The sequence below is a fragment of the Gavia stellata genome, chromosome 26, assembly GCF_030936135.1.
Source record: "Gavia stellata isolate bGavSte3 chromosome 26, bGavSte3.hap2, whole genome shotgun sequence".
Lineage (NCBI taxonomy): Eukaryota > Metazoa > Chordata > Aves > Gaviiformes > Gaviidae > Gavia > Gavia stellata.
The window spans coordinates 2,748,255-2,766,986 of NC_082619.1; the positions used below are offsets into that span (position 1 = coordinate 2,748,255).

The following is an 18,732-nucleotide window of genomic DNA, read 5'->3' on the forward strand; positions in this document are numbered from 1 at the left end:
ACTCTGCGTCCTGCACCCTGCGTCCTGCATCTCCCATGCTACATCCTGCACCCTGCATCTTGCGTCCTGCATCCTCCATCCTGCACTCTACGTCCTGCACCCTGCACCCCCCATGCTGCATCCTGCACCCTGCACCCTCCATCCTGCACCCTGTGGCCTGCATCTTGCACCCTGCATCCTCCGTCCTGCACCCTGCGTCCTCCCCTCCATCCCCCATGCTGTGTCCTGCACCCTGCATCCTCCATCCTGCACTCTGCGTCCTGCACCCTGCGTCCTGCATCTCCCATGCTGCATCCTGCACCCTGCATCTTGCGTCCTGCATCCTCCATCCTGCACTCTACGTCCTGCACCCTGCACCCCCCATGCTGCATCCTGCACCCTCCATCCTGCACCCTGTGGCCTGCATCTTGCACCCTGCATCCTCCGTCCTGCACCCTGCGTCCTCCCCTGCATCCTGCATCCCCCATGCTGCGTCCTGCACCCTGCACCCTCCATCCTGCACTCTACATCCTGCACCCTGTGTCCTCCCCTGCGTCCTGCACCCTGCGTCCTGCATCCCCCATGCTGCGTCCTGCACCCTCCATCCTGCACTCTGCATCCTGCACCCTGCGTCCTGCATCTCCCATGCTACATCCTGCATCCTGCACCCTGCATCTTGCATCCTGCATCCTCCATCCTGCACTCTACGTCCTGCACCCTGCGGCCTGCACCCTGCATCCCCCATGCTGCACCCCGCACCCCCCCCAGCAGCCTCGGGGGCGCGGTCCCGGTCGCGCCGGGCTGGGTTGGGGTCGCTTCCCCTGCTGCCGAGGGCTCACGTTTGGGGTGCTGTCCCCGCCCCGGGCCGGGCCCAGCCCCCGTCCCGCCCGCTGCCCGCCGACGGCGCGGCGCCGCGCCCCGAGCAGGCTGGGGCCGGCTTCTGGCTTCCCGGGGCCGGGGGGAGCGAAGCCCTTCAGGGCGGCGGCGTTTTGCCGGCTGCCGCGGGGGACGGGCGGGGGCAGAGGCCGCCCCGCTGGGGCGCAGCGCGGTTCCCGGGGCCGCTTCCCCGCTGTCGCGCGGCACACCGGCCATTCGAAGAAAAGGGAACCCGGCTGCCGGAAAGGGGAAGCGATCCCGTTCTGCAGCCTCCGAAACCGGCGCTGCCTGCCGCGCAGCGGGCCCGGGGCAGGGAACCGCGGGCGAGCGCCCCGCGCGGGAGAGCCGCCGCCGCCGGCCCCGGGTCTGTCCCGCCGCGCTCCGCGCCCCCGGGGCGGCGGGACCGGGGCAGCGCGGCCCGGGCGCCGGGCGCGGCCCTCGCCGTTCCCATGGCGACCCCGCCCCGCCCCGGCCCGCGCCCCGCCCGCCCGCACCAAACGTGGCCGCCGCGCCGCCCTCGCCGCCGCCGTGCGCCTGCCCCAGGGCGGCGGGGCGGGGCCTCGCGGCCGGGCCGCCGCTCGCCCCTCTCCCCCCGGGCGCGGGCGCCGGCCAATCGGCGCCGGCTCCTCCCCGGTGGAGGGGGCGGTCCCGGACGCGCTGGGGGGGGGGGCTGCTGACCAATCGGGACGCGGCGTGGCCGGGGTGGAAGGCGGGGCGACGCGAGAGCCGGGCGCCCCCGCCGCTGCCGCCGCCACCGCCCGCGGCTCCCGCTGCCGCCGCCTGCCCTGCCCGGCCCGGCCCGGCCCGGCCCGCGGGAGCGCCCCCACGTCCGGTTGCCCGGCAGGGCCGTGGCCCGGTGCCGGACGGGGGCGACGGGCCGGGCGCGGGTGTGGGCGCGCTCGCGGCCGCCCCCCGCCCCCGCGCCGCCCTCATGTCGGCGCCGCTGAAGAAGGGCCCCGGGGGGCTGATCGGGCTCATGAAGGACGCCTTCCAGCCGCACCACCACCACCTCGGCCCGCACCAGCCCGGCGCCGTGGACAAGAAGATGGTGGAGAAGTGCTGGAAGCTCATGGACAAGGTGGGCCCGGCGGGGGCGTCGGGCCGCCCTGGGCAGGCGGGGAGGGCTGTGGGGCGGCTCCGGGGGTCGGGCCGGGGCGGCAGCGGGCCCTGTGGGTTGAGGGCGGGCTGGGGCAAAGGGCTTCGGGCCGAGGCCGGGTCGAGGGGCTGGGGGGGGCCGGAGGAGCTGGGCTGAAGCGCTTGGGGAGGCGGGGTGGGGGTTGGGGTAGGGCGGTGAGGGATGGGGCTGGGTGGCGGAGCGTGGGGCGATGGGGTGGCTCTGGGGGCAGAGGGGGCTCTGGGGGGTAGGGTAGGCCTGGAGCTGCAGGGTTTTGCGGGGTTGGCTGGGGGAGAGAGAGCTGTGTGGCGCCGGGTGGGGCTGAGGTGAAATGTTTGGGGGGGGCAAGAGCGGTATGGGTGCAGGATCGGGTGCAACGCTTTGGGGGGAGGGTGTGGGAGCTGGTGGAGAGGTATGCGGTGGAGGAGAGGCCAGAGGCAAGATGGGAGTGGGATGCGAAGATTGGAAGGTGTGGAGGGAGAACAGCAGCTCTGCAAGGGATGAGCTGCGTGCAGGGCTGTAGGGGGAATAGGTTGGAGAAAGAGCAGAAGATGTGGGGTGGAGGATGCAGACCTGCTCAAGAGGATCTGGGATTTGTACGGCCGAATTCTTGTAGGTGCTGGGGTGGGCGCTGGTGGGGGGAGAGATTGGGAGTGGGTAGGGCCTGGTGGGGAGCTGCAGGTGCATCCTGGTGGTGTCAGCAGTAGGTCCAACCTGTGTGTAACTGCATGAGGGAGGAACCTAGGATTTGCTTGTCTGAAGGTGAGCCTCGGTGCGTGAGTACTGGATGGTGAGGTTGCACATCTGCTTTGTGGCAGTTCAGATTATTCTTTTCTGAAAGAATAGGGACATGTTACCGAGCTCAGCACAAAGCCTTTTCCTTAAAACTGGAAGCCTGGTAAAAACCGTAAGAGCCTGAATAAAATCCTCTGCAATAAATGCACGTAGTTACACAAAGATAAGGAGTATGAAATCTAACGTTAAACAACAAAAACGTGTGGTGCGGGAATTGGAAAGGCCATCTTCCAGTCCCACGCCTTTATGCGGGGCACTGCACTCTGGGGTCATTAAGACTCTCCCCTCCTCCACCTTTTAAAATGCCAGGAAATGGTTATTGCCGGGGGCAGGACACCAGACCTTTTGGCCTGATGGTGTGATGCGGTATGGCAATTGATTTACTAGCCTGGCTAGGTGTGTTGGTAAATCCATTGTTTTAAGAAATCCTGGTGAGTTGTTAGTGGATGCTAGCATTATCTATAGAATGACCCAGTAAGTGAGCATAGGCATCCAGAAGTGGGCATAAATTAAAAATCTGACATTTTTCCTGGTATTTTGATTGATCTTCCAATGTTATTGCTGTTCAGCTCTGAGAATCGAGGCTAGGCTTGACATGTTGGACTCTAAAATGTGAAGTGCATTTTATAATGCTGAGTTCAGGGCCCTAAAAGCAGTGCAGAGTTAGAGCATCACCAAAGTTGCCTGCAGTCCTTGCCACCTTCTTCCCCTCTGGGAGCAGAGCAAGCAGGGCTGATGGGCATACCTCATCCAATTGCCCTGCAGGCTTATGCATTTCAACTTTTCTTTCTCTTTTCCCTGCATTGTTTATGCATGCAGTGTCTGAATCTCCCGCAGTAAATGCTAAAGGAGGCAGAGTAGATGACTTTTTTAAAGACATATTAAGTTATGTTCATGCCAAGAAATCACTTTGTGTTGGCTGGCTCAACAAAAGACATGGTTTATAGTTGTGCCTTGCTGTGCTTGTGATGAGCTTTGATCACCTTCTACAGAGAGAGATTGGGATAAAGAAAAAAGTCTTTTGAGAAGTGCCAGTGGCTGTCTTACAAACATTGAGGGCAAGCATAAGTGCTAATGTGGGAAAGGTAGCTTGAGCATGGAAATGAGATCCTCTTAGAAATAAGTTTAACTCACAGATACAACTTGTAAGAATGCACATCTTAGTTCTTGTGCATGTGATACAAATGTGAATGTCAACCCGTGTTTGACCTCATAACCTGGTCTGTTCAAAGGAAGAGGTTGGCCTGAAAAGAACTTGGATTACCTTGGCATTTTGAATGGCAGTTGAATGGGTTGGGGGGGGGGGGGGGGGATGCTTTCAGTTTCAGATCTGCATAGTCAGTCTTTGGCTGTATACCCTCTCCACCATGATATCACTGACGGAAAAGCCAAGGCAACTGTTGTATTTGTCACAAGTTAAAGTAACTTTTTTAAATGTGCGCTGACTTCACAGTTTTGCTCGCAGCAGCATCCTAAAGCTCTTAGGAGTAGGCTTAATTTTTGAAGTCTTAAAGAGTTAGTTGTTCAGTCTGATTTGTACAGGAGGAAAGATTTGAGTGTAAGGAGCCTTTCAGATTGCAGTTAGATTTTAGTTGTACTTAAGCACGCTTGCGAGAACACATATGAATTAAAAATCTTTTTAGTAGTGTAGCAAATTGCCAGGCAAGCACAGTGCTTGTGAAGCTAGTGGTGAGAAGGGCTAAATGACAGGAAGATGTTGAAAATGGGTTGGTTTTCTGGGCCAAGTAAATGAAATTACAGGTGCAAATAAAAAAAAAATACTTGTGAGCGTGTTTAATAGATGATGTGTTTGCCTTTCAGACATGTGTGCTGTATCTGTGTGCGTACAGTACATTCGCAACCTGATTCGTTAGTCTGCATAATTAGCTGGTGTTGTCAAAGCATTCGTGCATCTCTGTTTTCAGATGAATTTCCTCTGCAAGTTGATTCTTGTCCAAATATTTTCCCCATAATGTTCTCCATAAGCTGCCTGACGTATTCATGTCTTTTGGATTCTCTCGCTTGAAGTTCTAATATTTGTCAGTACTAACCGTTTCTCCTACAGTTGCATCTGGTCACATATAGTATGGACATAAAATAGCGCTTTTCATCACTGTGCAGAAGGATGTTCACCTTCAGCTGAATTAGGTGACGTTTATGCGTTTGTCTACGGAATGGAGGTTAAATGTGTCTTTGGAAGCTGAACGTGTTGTCAGACGTCTTGTGAGCCTGCAAGCTTGCAGTGTCAAACAGTAAGCAACATAGTAATTTCCTTGCAGAGTCTTGAACCTAATAAAAGGTATAGATTGGTTCAAGTGGGAGAAACTGCTGTTAATTTGTTTTTATCATGCTTGTTCATCTTATCCCTGTCTTTAGCAAATAAAGCAGTGCTTAGTGTAAGAAAACATATGATGTATTGGCTGGTGAAAACAATTTGGTTTTTTTACACAAAAGGATGAGATGATGAATCAGTTCTTGCAAATGTGATCTGGGCAGCAGATAATGCAGACCACTTGAGTTCATTGCTGTGGATGGTGTTTGAAGAATAGGTGGTATAGTCACGAACCGCTTGGGATGAGGTGTAAGGGATGTAGCAGAAGAATGGTAGAGTACATGTAGTAAGACATGGAGGAGGAAGATAAGCTTTGAGATAAAGCTTCTCTAAACAGCGTACTGATGCCATTCAGTTTCTAAAACTGATATAGAGAAATGCCACTGTAGATCACCTTCATTGTAAGTAGAAGAGAGGCCAAATACAAATTCAGCAGGAGATAAGAGATGTTTGAGTAGGTTTTCTTTTGCTGTTGACTTAAGATGAAATGAGATGTGATTTCAATAAACAAGTTAGCTATTTAGCTCTTAAAGGAAGGAAGACACTATGGCTTTTCAGAACCGCGCTGAAGGGGTCTGAGCTGGAAGGGAAAAACTGTTACCTGGCACAGTAACACCTGGGGGCTTGTCAGGCCTGGAACTCTGTGGCACTGTCCCCAGTCTGAGGCAAGCAGGTAGGTGGTATCTGGGCCGGGGACTTTCTGCCAGAACAAGAAATGGGGTGCCATATCAATGGCTGCAGCAAACAGGCTGGCGCTAGCTTTTTTGTAGGTAGGACTTGGGGATGAGCAAAATGGGGAAAGTAATGAACCAAGAGGATTGGACTGGTAGACAGGAAGCTGAGAAGGGGGGCTTTCAGGGTGTGTTGGAGGACACAGCCTACTAATGTGGCAGTCTGCCTTGAGGGGCCACAATTTGTACAGGTTTGTGTTCTCTGTTAAGCAGCACTCTCTGCCCTTCCTGACAAATACTGTGTATTGTTAAATGAGTGCATTTGCTTAGGTATCTCATTTTTTTCTAAGTGTTTCTTCCTTGCTTCTGCAAACATGTACCTAATCCAACTATGTACCTGACGGCAGTATTTAAAAAAGCTTATGGTTCTTGCTGTGTTTCTCAGTTTAGCTATATGTAGTGCCTGTGACAGCGCTCTGTATATAGTGTCACTGCTTTCCTATACTAGTTACCCAGCTCCTTTATTTGTGCAACTCTAATGAAGCAGTGCTGAAGAGAAGTATTTTAAATCCAGAGATCAGTCAAGGCAAGCTGCAGAATCTTGAGGGGAAAGACTCAGTTCCAGGCCTAGAAAATCTATATGAGGTTGGGTTTTTTTCCCTCGAATAAGTAGATAACAGATTCTTCCAAACTAAGGAGGGGAAACTGGTTTTTGATTATCTTTTCCTCTTGAGTTTGGAAAATGAAAATCGGTGAAGTCAATTTTAGGGTTCTTCACAGGCCAACCTCTTAGAATCTTTGTGCTAAGCTTGAAATGCTTTATTGGTATTTCTAAAAACCCAAAAATGTCTCTGTAAAAGGCTTGTTCCTGAGAGAACAAAGCATAAGCCAGGCAAACTTGAATGAGTTTGGATGGTAGTTTAAAAACATGGATTACTTGTGTTTGTTGCCATCACACCTAATCGAAAATATTTGCTGCTTTTTGCTCAATTTCCTTCCACGTTGCTGGTCCCTGTGGAAGGCAGGGTAGCTCGCTGAGGGGCAGCTGTTCCCAGGGCTGGGAGCATTCCTTTTGACATTGTCACGATGCTGCAAGTGCACATGTAGAGAAACAAGCAAAATGCAACTGGTTTTGTTGCTGCTGTGTTATAAAATGAACCAAGTTTGCTCAAGAGGCAGCAGTTCCTAGTTACATAGCTTTGTTTAAATGCTTATCTTACTAGTTTTGGTCTACTTGGTTAATAAAGAAACTCATTTGATAATAAAATCACAGCAGTTTTGGCCTTTCTGTTAACTATTTGAGGTATCTTTGCAAGTCACTTCTTGGGAAACGTTTCATAGAGGCTATGAGAATGAGTGGTTTACAGAACTGGCTTCTGCTGTGGGGAAACTTTTCTATTTGATATTGAAGTTTGTTACATTACTGAAACACGGTGGGTCTGCTTCTTCTATAGCTGGGTATTTTCAAGGGGTAATAGCCCAACTGTTTTCTCTTACAGATGACTGAGAGAAGTGCATACTCCAACTTGTATGCTTGCTTAATGTGGCTTCCTCATAAAAGCTGACTGTGTCTTTATTAAGGTTTTAAACCCACTGTGTAACAAACAATTTCTGTTGAAGAAAAGATTTTGCGATCCATAGCACAATTCAGCTGTGTCTGAGGAGCATATTTAGAACCTATTCATGCTGCATAGTGAAACTGGCTTTATTCAGGGGACAAACGTGTTGACTCAGTTCGTTGATATGGTTCATTGTACAACGTTCACAGGCTCCAAGGAAGCAGCAGTTGAGGCATCAGAATCAATTGGACAAGTCAGTTGTCTGACCATCCATCTCCTTATCTAGACCTCCTAATCCTTGGCAGCCTCTTCAAAATGGAGGGAAAACTTTGGTATATTTTTTCCATGTATTCTTGCAGAGGCTTTTTTAGGCATGTAATTTTTTTAATGGCAGTCAGATTTTTCTGTTTGAGTTTTGATACACTGGGTGCCTTTCTCTTTACTGAAATTGAGTCTTTCTCAGTCAGCTCTTATTAGAGGCACTACTGTAAGTCAGATATAATTGGAGATGTCACTGAACTTGAGAAGGTTGCTTTTTGCTTATACCCTGAATGGCAAAGTTAAGTGCTAAAGCACTGTTTCAGAATAAATTACTTTGTTTACCATCAGCATTTAAGTGTTTAAGGGAAGTAGATATTTAAGTATGCACTGTAGGGAACTAGTCAATTCCTCTTGAAGATTTCACAAGTTTTTGTGGAAATGATGTACTGCAAAAGGATGTTAGATTGTTATTTTACCTCTTCCTATCCACTTCCCTTAAGCTTTGCATTCTGCAGCACTTCATTGTTTGATACCTGTAATACCCTTATACCTGGCAGTGTCATTAGTTTAGACCTCATTCATATGCTTGGTATTAAGCAGTCAGATAACATTCATTGTAGTGAAGAACTTTAGGAAACTATCTATGTTTTGTACCGGCCTCCCTCTCAAGTTTAATGTAAATCACAGAAGCTAGAAGCTGTTGGCCAGCAAGAGAGCAGTAAGACTACACCAGCTGCTGGTTCTTAGCTTGTAAACTTCATCTAATACTGGCCTCACAACTCTAGAGTTTCAGCCCGTTTTATAACTGTAAGTGCACCACTAATTTGTCAAATTGCCGCTTTGTCGTTATTTCTCCCTATCATTCTCTCAGTCTTGATAATGGAAAATTTTGGCCATGGTGGATGGTGAAATGGCTTTCTTTATCCTCCCCTATCACATAAACTTATTATCATGAGATTTTGGCATGTAAGCTCTACGTTCCTATGTGTTAAAGACCTATATTAAGTTCAGCTTGCATCCCGATTTGTTTGTGTACAGGTATAACAGTTGTGTTGCTTGTGAGTTCTGAACAGGAGTATTCTACTTGTAACTTGTATCTTAACTACATAATGCAAAAGTAAGTGCCTAAAATTGTTTTATCAATGATCCAGTGAATTTGCTGTAGATGGCAAAAATTTGTGTTGCTAGATTCAAGTTCTTAACTTTGAGAATATGTGATCTCACTACTAAAAAATAGCTTGGAAGGAAGAAAAATGAGTTGTTTAGTTGTATGCCAAGCGGAAGACAGGTTGAGGTCATCTAATAACCCTTTAATCTAATTATGAGTATCACTGTGTATGTGGTGTTATTAAAAAAAAAAAACCCCAAAAATAAAAACAAACCCACATAAATTATTGTGAAGAGTCTGGTTTTGCTGTGAGATTCATCTAACAGAAGTTAGAAGCAAAGTTGATGCATAACTAGGGACACAAGTTCTTGCAAGCTAAACTTTCACCCGGACTTCTCTTACCATATATATTATCCTTCAGCTTATTTCTCATTCTTGAGAAAATTCCTTTGCATTCATTCTTTCTTGATGGTCGTTATTACCATAAAAGCAATTGTTCGTCTTAGTCATTGTATGTATTCAAGGAGGGAGAAAAAGAGATTCTTCTAGCCCTGTTGCCTTCAAAACACTTTCAGCCTGAGAACACTTACTGGCGTCGGTGATACCTGTAGCACTGGAACTTCCTCTGTGGACATATTTGTCCCGAATATATGGGTCGGTGTGAAAAGTCACTTTTGCAGCCAAAATCAGGGCAGCTAGACAGGTAAAGTTCTGCCTATGGGCATGTTCGGAGTCTGAAATGTGGCAGGAAGTACTAGATTTGTATGTGGTAAGTTACATCCTTGCCATTTACAAACTCCATATTGAATTTTCTTGAATTTTGTTTTTGAAAATGCACTTGGGGTGAAATACAGCCTCATGAAATAAAATCATATATATGCTGGGAGTTTTGTCAGTCCATGTGCACTTCAGTCCATAAACTGGATTCTTTTACAGTGACTGGGCTCCCTATCTGGACTGGAGCAACAAACAGTTTGTTGAGAGTGAATGTTTCAGTGTATCATGTTTGTAACACTGAATTGTGTTTGAGTAACTGATCACTGTTTGCTCCTTCTAAGTTTTCAAGATGGTATTTTCTTCATTAACCGTAGGTGGTGCGTTTGTGTCAGAACCCAAAACTGGCATTGAAGAACAGCCCACCCTATATCCTAGATCTGCTACCTGATACCTACCAGCATCTACGAACCATCCTATCACGCTATGAGGGGAAGATGGAGACCCTAGGAGAAAACGAGTATTTCCGTGTGTTCATGGAGAACTTAATGAAGAAAACCAAGCAGACCATCAGCCTTTTCAAGGAAGGGAAAGAACGGATGTATGAGGAGAACTCTCAGCCTAGGTAATGGGGAGAAATGTTTTCAAATATTTATGATATAAATTTGCTTTAGTGAACAAGAGCTTGAACAAATGTCTGCTGGTTGATACGTTGTCTGTACATGAAAACAGACTTTGAAGAGATGTTAGCCTAACTGTAGATTTTTAAGTAAATTTTACTTGGATATATTGAAATCTGAGAGCAGAGTAAGTGTTCAGAGCCTTTATAGCCGTAGTTGTTGTGTAGTTCAGGTATGCTAGGTTAATATAAACAATAAAGTCTGCTGTGAAAAGCTTTTGCAGTCCTTTGCATTCTCACATAGAGAATGCCTTGTGAGAGAGGATGATAATATGGTTCAGAATGACGTTTCTAGCAATTGGAGGAAACAGTAGCATATTTCATAGCAAAACAGTCATCCAGACTAAAACTTGTTGTAATTGGTCTTTAGGCTTTACAGAACTTTTTCTGGAAACAGAAACTGTCCAGTATTGCTGGAGGTGGGGGGGAAGTAACCTTGTTTTGTGGGAATAAAACATCTTACTAAAACCCCATAACTTTCATGCATTGGAAACTTCATATTTAAGGTAGATCAGGGTGCCACACTTGTGAACTTCCCTTCAATTTTGTTCAGAAGGCATAGCTGAGATCAAGGACATCTCCAAGGTGAACTGCACCTATTGAAAAGGATAGGTGGAGGTAGAAACTGCAGTTGTATCTGAATATAAGGCTTTCTTGAACAAAACAGCATGAATTTGATGAGCACTGTACTATACCTGAAAAGGTGCTTCTTTCCTTCATCCAGCCTTTAAGGAAAGGAGAGCCAAGGTGATTTAAGAGCAGAATAAAGCTCTGGAAAAAGTTGTTCCATATTTGTCTAACTGTTGGCAGCAGGTCTAACGGACAGAGATATACAAAGCATACAATAGTAACTTTAAACTTGTTTCAGGATTTTGGAGTAGGTGCTGAATTAAAAAAACAACGGAGGCGGGGGGGGAAGTGAAAACCACCCAGTGGCTGAACATAATTGCTCTGGGGAGAATACATGGTTAATGCCCTGGCAACTACTTGCTTGGATTACTTGGGGGGGCATGGAAGAGTGCTGGCACATGTTTCTGGTATAATGTTGATCTCTATGTAGTATATTCTATAATATTGAACTCCAACAGAAGACTATAGTAGTGGCTCCAGAAGGCGTTGTTAACACTGTTTTGTTTTTGACTGTCAGTGTTGAAGAATGAATTAAGAAATGGAAGTTTCTTTCTGGATTGTTGTTTAGCATTGTTTCTTTGTGAGACAATAAAACTTACTCTTAAGAGTTTGTTTGAGACAGGCCTTGGGGAGTGTAAATATGACATCTTCATGTGGTACATTTGCTTCTTTTAAAAGTTTAGTTATCTATATGAGGCCTTCAGGAAGTAGGTTCAATGTAATGTGCGAACAAAAGTTAGATGTAGTATTATCTGCTCCCTCTTGCCCGCCCTTGGGAGAATGTGGTTAGTATAGGCATAATTGGCTTGTTGCAGGTGAGAAGTGGGTTTTGGGAGATGCTGCTAGCTGGAATTTTCAAAAAGTATTATAGAAGATAATGGATATAACAAATATGGGGAGAAAAGAGTTCAGTAGCCTGGTATGTTTTGTGGATGAAGTGATACTTAATGGAAAATTGCTTATTTTTTTTTTTAGCCTTCACTCAGAACAAAATGAGCCACAATATGTAAAGCACTTTTTGCTGTAAATAAATTGATTAAACTGATCAAAATTAATCTCTGGGTCTTTTGCTAGAACAGGTCATTTTCTTGTATCATCCTTTGAGATGTTAACAACACAGATTATCTATCATTCAAGACTGTGAGTGATTTTTACAGTTCAGTGAGTTGCTCTTAAAATATTTTAAGTAGCATTTACCTTGAAAATGGTTTTGTGTGTTGCTCCCATGTAATAGAGTTGATGTTATTTTCTAGAACACTTACTGTTGCCTCTAGAAGTAGGCTAAAAGGGTATATAAAACCCTTTAGAAATTATCTGTGATACTTGTTCTGGTTAACTGTGCATGTATTGTGATCTGTCCATCATAAATATGGAACATCTGATGAGTAAATGATAGATAGCTATGTCAATCATAAGTCCAACGTCTCACCTGCAGTCCCTTGATTTTTTTTTTTTTTCAGAGAGAAGCAAAGAGAAATAATTCCAGGAAGTTAATCATCCTAGTCAGTTTGTAGTCAAACTAATTTACAAAATGGAGTGAGGGAAATCCAGATCAATGGATGTGATCTTCAGAAACAGGATTCCTGTAGAGGCTTGCTTTCTCACAGAGGTGATGGGAGTCTTTGGGGAATTGCTGATTGTACCATTTATGAATAAACAGCTTACCAGGGAAGCAACTGTGGTGAGACTTGTAAACATAAGCATGAAAGCAGAATCACATCCTGGCTAGTCTCATTACGTCTTCCTTTGCTTTTCACTCAGTCCAGGAAGCAGCAGTTAACTGTTTTGTCATAAAGGGGAAATATCAGACACACTTTTCCTGGTGCTGGTAATGAGCATAGCAACTTTCTCAATTCTCTATAATTTGTCATAGAAAAGAAGTTAGAGTAGTCAGTGCGTATGATTCGTATACTGGTTCAAGAGAGATCTGCACAAAGAATGGCACTTTTGGTTCATCTGGGGATTCTGTGAAATGCTGCACTTCCAGTGTCAGACTTCGTGGTGTTGTGAGCTTTAGGAACCTGATTGCTTTATGTGCTATTGTTTCATCTGAAATCTAGTTAAATGAATTTTTGCTATAAATGCCTTTAGATTTGAAATATGTATAGTAATTTAAGGTGAATAAACTTAAGATATTTTTCTCACCTTGTTAGGAGTTGAAGAAAAATATTTAATTTTTTCTTTTGTAAGTATTAATGAATTCAGATATTCAAAGTGTGGGGGAAGCTTTCTGGAAGGTTGTCAGCAGCCTGTAAAGCAAACAAATACAACCTGAATCTGGTATTTACTGAAAATGTACTCATGGCAGTGTGTGTATATGTGTGTGTGTATATATATATAAATACAAAAATCTATTTTGCTCATGCAAATCTGCAGCTAATGTTAGTCTGCACTGTTTTGAAAACATGCCTTTAAAAATCTCATCTGGTGTACTGAATAATCGTTTTGTCTTGACTTCTTCTGACTTTTTTTTTCCTGTTGTCCTTAAAGCTTCTTTCTTCCTGTCTTCCAGATTTAGCATTCATTTTGTTTCCTGTTCTGTATGCTCTTATTTTGCTCCTCCAAATGTCTCTTGGTGTAGAGCAAATGCACTATTTTGACATTTGCATAACTAGTGTGAAAGCTGTGCAGGTGTTTGCTACTAGCAAATAAAGCAGTAATTAGAAATGACTGAAGCCTGTCTTAAATTGTAAGATCAGAATTGTGTTGATCACTTGAGCATCAACCTTCTATTTTTATTATTTCTAAATTACTCTTTGTGTATTTCTTCTCAAACTTTTTAGAGATTCTCCAGTGTGCTCCTCCAAGGTGGACTAAGGCAGAATTGGAGCACTGCTGCGGAGAGCACCATGTCTTGTATCTGCTTGTGCTGCTTTGAGAGTTTGTAATAGCTGCAAGATGTGTGTCATATAGTGTTGAGTGGTTTGGTACACTGTGTTGTGTGTGTGTTTAGAGTAGACTTTGTGGGAGTATAATATAGATGCTACTTGGTGTTTGCTGTAAGGCAGGCAGTTTAAAATCCAGTAGTACAAAATAAGATTGCAGTTGCATATTGAACATTTAAAGGTGTGTTTGTAAAGAGAACACACACCTTGGTGTATTCTCTGACTTTCAAACTACAGTAGAGGAGCAGAGGTGCTGAGAACAGGGTTAGAAAAGGCTTGTATGAACACCTGCTGTGCTTACAGATGTGGGTGAGTGTTGTTCCTTCAGTTTTAAACTAGTTGCAGTCATAGAGCTGTTAAAAGTGAATGCAGCTCTCCTGTGTCATACCTTAACCGTCAGCATGCTGAAAGCATCCTCCTGTTGTGGCTAACGCTACGGTTAGCGTGACGTCCGTCCAATGCAACACTCAATGGCTTCCCTTCTTTTCTTAGGACTGTAACGGCTGTTTTGTCTCTGTAACACTGTGGTTTTGATATATAGTCGTTCAGATGAAATTGTTACCCTCATGCATAAACTCATACTGCAATTTTTGTGAAGAGAACTCACTTATTTTATTAGGAGAGCTTTAAAGATGCTATTTAAATTCTGCTTTAGCTCACTTCCTTATCTGTTTAAAAATTAATGCTGCTCAGGGTGCTTTTAAAGCTATGTATGCACTTCCTGACTAATAAGTACATGCAGTAACTTCTAGTTACTGTTTAAAGACTGAGTTTTAGCAAGTAGATCAGATTCAACTTGGTGACTTCTGAATAGGTGTGGTTTTTTTAGTGGAGATACTATATTGCTGCTCTGAGTTTTGACAGCTTAGGAGCTTATTTGGGTTGTGCTTGCTGATAGGTATGTTGGTCTCTAAAAACAAATTATATATTTGGGGATCTGGTAAAGTAAAATGGTAACATCTGCAGGCTTTGATATTGGAATCAAATAGTATTTCATGAGTTAATCACTCCGGTTATTTTGTCATATGCTTGCAGTAAGGTAAAGGTAAGTAATTCAATAATTGGTTGGCTGTGCTGAAGTAATTAGCAGGTATTCTTGAGGCTATACACATTTCCAAAGCTGGTGGTTCCTATTCTTTGTAGGTTCACAGTATTTTCTAATGCAAAAGGCTTTTTAAGACTTGTTACTTGAAGTTTTAAAAACAAAATTAAAAAACACTCAAAAGTAAAATTTGTAGCTTATAAAGCTGAAACAGTGCAATAAAAGAAACTCTGTAGAGGGTATTTAGCAGGTCTATATGCAAAGGAGAAAGGTATACCTGTTTAGCACTAAGTAGCTTGCTGTGCTGCCTACAGTGGTAAATATGTGACACTTCTGACTCTGTAAGTATTGTGAATTTCTTGAGTTTACTTTTTAACTAGTGGTAACAAAAACATACATATTTTTTCCTGCAATGTGATGGTTCCATTGATTGATAGTGCCATTAATGTTAATGCCACAACTGCTCTGAACATGTTGGACTTGCCTAAGCTCTTGATTACAGTTTAATTTAGAGGCTCAGTGGTTATGTTGGAATATTGTTTTGTCTCCATTGCAGAAAGCTTTTACTTCTCCAGACCTCTAACTTGCACAGAGGAGCTGTCATTTGTCAGCTTTCCCCACTACATAAATTACTCATTGCAGCAGCTTTTTTGCAGTTGTGTAAATAGATTATACTTCACATAGCATGACAGAAAAATAGCTTGCCAATCAGTAGACAAGGATAGGAATTGTCTGTTACTTGGGAAAGGATGAATTAGGCTGAAGAGTCCATTTTTCACCAATGAATCAAATTTGCTGCTTATGTTTAAACAGTCTGTTATGAGGAAGAATTCAGAAAAATCTATTTTCTAAATAAAATCAGACCACTGCAAATGTTTCCACACGAGAATGCAGTTATTTAAGCTGGAGGGTGGGGGTTAGGTGAAAGGCTGAGGAGAAGTAATTACTCAGGATGTGGACTGGATGTTTAGGAAATAGCACACCTTATTTTACTAGTTCAGCTTGCATACTTTGGAAAACAAACTGTTAACAAAACTAACATATCTGTAGAGGAGAATACAGGGTTAGGCAGGGGCTATAATAAACCCTCTCCATGTAACATGGAGTTGCAAAAAAGGTTTGGGAAGTTAGTCCATATTTAAACTCTTGTCTTTCTGACAATAATCTTACAGGATGCTGGCTCAGCAGGATTTCATATTCTTCTCTAGCTCCAATGTGAAGACTTACTAATTTACACAGGAAAAAGCTACCAATATTTAATGTGTACTGGAAATGATCATGCATATCTCTAAAGGGGAAGGAAATGCATGAAGAATGACTTGGAGAAAAAAAAAATTGGATTTTAAAGAGAAAAAAGTTGGAAAACACTTGTGCTAAGCCATGAACCAGAAAAGCCCTTGAGGTGGGGGTGGGGGGTTAGTGCTCTGACCTCCTATTTTAGAGTGCTTGCACACACTCCTGTCCTGCGAAAAAGAGGTAGTGTAAATTGTGGAACTCAAATGGTGCATGGTGTGTGCAAGTCCTCCTTCTAATACAGCTAAGACTTTTTTAACAAAACCCACTAGTGTGAAGTCTACATCTGCATTTAAATTAGAACATCTTAAAGAAAAGAACAGGCTCCAAAGCTGCCCACAAGAAAGGTTTCCTTGCCAGGCTCCAGCATATGAACACTAACTAACTGCTTATTACCCAAGAAGAAATTCATTATCATTTAAATGTTGTTGGAGAGAGGAATGTGAATTATTTCTTTTTAATTTGGCTTTAAATTGCTAGTTTAGGTGATAGTTGTGGAACTTAAGTAACACTTAGCATAATTGGCATAAGCTTGCAATTATTTTAGTTTTCTTTCTGTCAAAAATTGGACCACTGTCTTGAAAATCAATTTATGGGCAAATGTAAGCTTTCAGATTATTGCATAATAGGGAAGTAAGATTTTTTTTTTTATTCTTTTTTGCTCTCAGATGCTATAAAATTTTAGAGTTTTATGGTAGACTAACTCTGTGGACTTGATGTTGTGGATGAAAGTGCAAGAATGTTATTTAGTTTGTAGTAATGATAATTTGAAATGTGGATAGATTTCTCAATGCTGGCAAAAATCGGTTACTGCTACTTGGCAACCATATCATGTTTCTTGGGTGCGTGGCTTGTGTATTAAGGGCCAAGATGCCCTGTTTTGGATTTCTATTGTTTTGAAGAAGTCTGCAGTCATGGCCCTTTCAAACCAGAAAACAGATTGTGTTTTGGTGTGTGAAAGCTTTTCTGAACTATAAGATAGTGTTGAAAAAAACCCTCAGCTTACTAGAAGGTACTGAACAAAACTAGGCCAGCTGCTTCCCAACTGTTTGAAGCAATACTTTCTGTGGTGTTAGTTTGTGAACTTGTTGGCTTTGCCCCATTTCCATCTCTGGAAGTTGGATCAGATGGCACTCAGTTATGTGCCACCCACAGCTGGCTCAGGTAATGTGACTCGGTGACTGCTACCCACCTGTAGAAAGGACTGTAAAGTTACTGTAGAGGACAAGTTGGTTATGGTAAGTGAGTTTGGTGTGAGGGGAAAAATGGAGATTTGTTTCCAAATTGCTCAGCAGGACAGCTACGAACTGGGTGAGTACTGTCTTTAGCTGCAATCCTAGAGTCTGAAGCTTGAAAAGCAAACATATGCTGTATGTACTCCAGTATGTTGTACTGGAGTACGTGTGTTGCAAAATATCTTGGTTATAGTATTTTGACAGGATGCAAGTTGGAAGTGAAGCGATTGAGCTTACAGACCCTTCTGCCAAGGAATCCCCCAGTGGCATTGTGATACCCAAGACAGTTTTGAGGCAGCTGAAGATCAAGTGTGAAATATAGAGTCTTCCTTGATTTGGAAACAGGGCTTTTGTGCTTTGTTTTTCCCTTTAACTGTAGCAAGTAGCCCCTGAAATATAAATTTTGACTCCAGTGCAGAGAGCCTAAATATAAGTGTAGTGAGTAGTGTTGTACTGAGCAATAAGTTTTGCTGTGTAGTCCCTTGAATCTGGTAAAAGAATTAATTTGTTACCTGTGTGAGAGGTTATCTTTTATCTTGTCAATCCTCTGAGTATATGTTGAGCTCTTTAAAAACCATTAATCATATCAAATGAATTACTCTCTTTAAAGTGCTTTCTATAAGATTTAAATCCAGAAAAAATAAGTGGATTTTTACCCTCTTTACATTGAAAGAAATCTAGCTTGTTAAAAATATAACACTAGCATTTGTGCCTAGAATAAGAAGTCCAGATCCTTCAAAGGTCAGTAGGTTGGTGCTTCTGGTCAGCACACTGGACTGTGTTGTCCTTTCTGCTTCAGATCAAACACATCCACTTGCATAACGATAGGAGTATGCTGAAGTTTTCTGGTCACTTGTGGCCTGCAGTATATTTTGTGTGACACTTTAAACCAATTGGCATGCTCTACTCACAGAGTTCAAGGTAAATATATATATGTTAGTTGAAAAGTGGCAGGATTCAGAAGACTGTAAGGAAACAAACATGTTTTGTGTAATATTTCTGTCCTCTAATATCTAAAGCACTGATAAAGGAATTAGCCTATAGAAGTTTTAGATTCTTTAAAGTTACAATTGGTACTGTTTAAAAAAAAATTAGAATGGAAAGAAATACTGCATGCAGAGGATGCCTTTCACTAGTTAACTACTGCATTTTTGGCTGTAGACATAATTAATTGGTAAAAAAGGGGGCGGGAGGGAGTAGAGGGGAAGCTTCACGGCAGTCGCAACTGTTGTACACAGATTTGTTGCAGATATTAAACAGAATAAGAGTCTAATGCAGTGGTTGCAGTCATTTCTGGTTTGGCTTCATGGGGGCCAGCTCAGGTGCAATGTCTTATGAACGTGGCAGTTAAGCTTCCAGATGCAGTTAGATGTGTGTTCTGTGCGTGAGCTGACATCCTTAGCCAGGCACGCTGGTGCCCACGGCACCCACCGATGCAGACCAGCTCCTCCGCAGGGGAGGCAGTGGTGCTACCCTGCATTCAGGTTATTCAGGCTTACTGTTGAGAGTGTTTAATGGAACTGGGATTAGACCAAGAATGGACAGAAATATCTAGTCCT

General features: G+C 43.9%; 1 protein-coding gene across 1 annotated transcript in view; it reads left to right on the plus strand.

The window, feature by feature from the left end:
* Nucleotides 1-1,786: 1,786 nt before the first annotated feature.
* The window catches only part of CBL (Cbl proto-oncogene), a 41,490-nt gene continuing 24,544 nt past the window's right edge, over nt 1,787-18,732 (plus strand). The window contains exons 1-2 of the mRNA XM_059829666.1: nt 1,787-1,933; nt 9,787-10,034. Coding sequence (XP_059685649.1) covers nt 1,787-1,933; nt 9,787-10,034 — 395 coding nt within the window. The remainder of the gene's footprint in view (nt 1,934-9,786; nt 10,035-18,732) is intronic.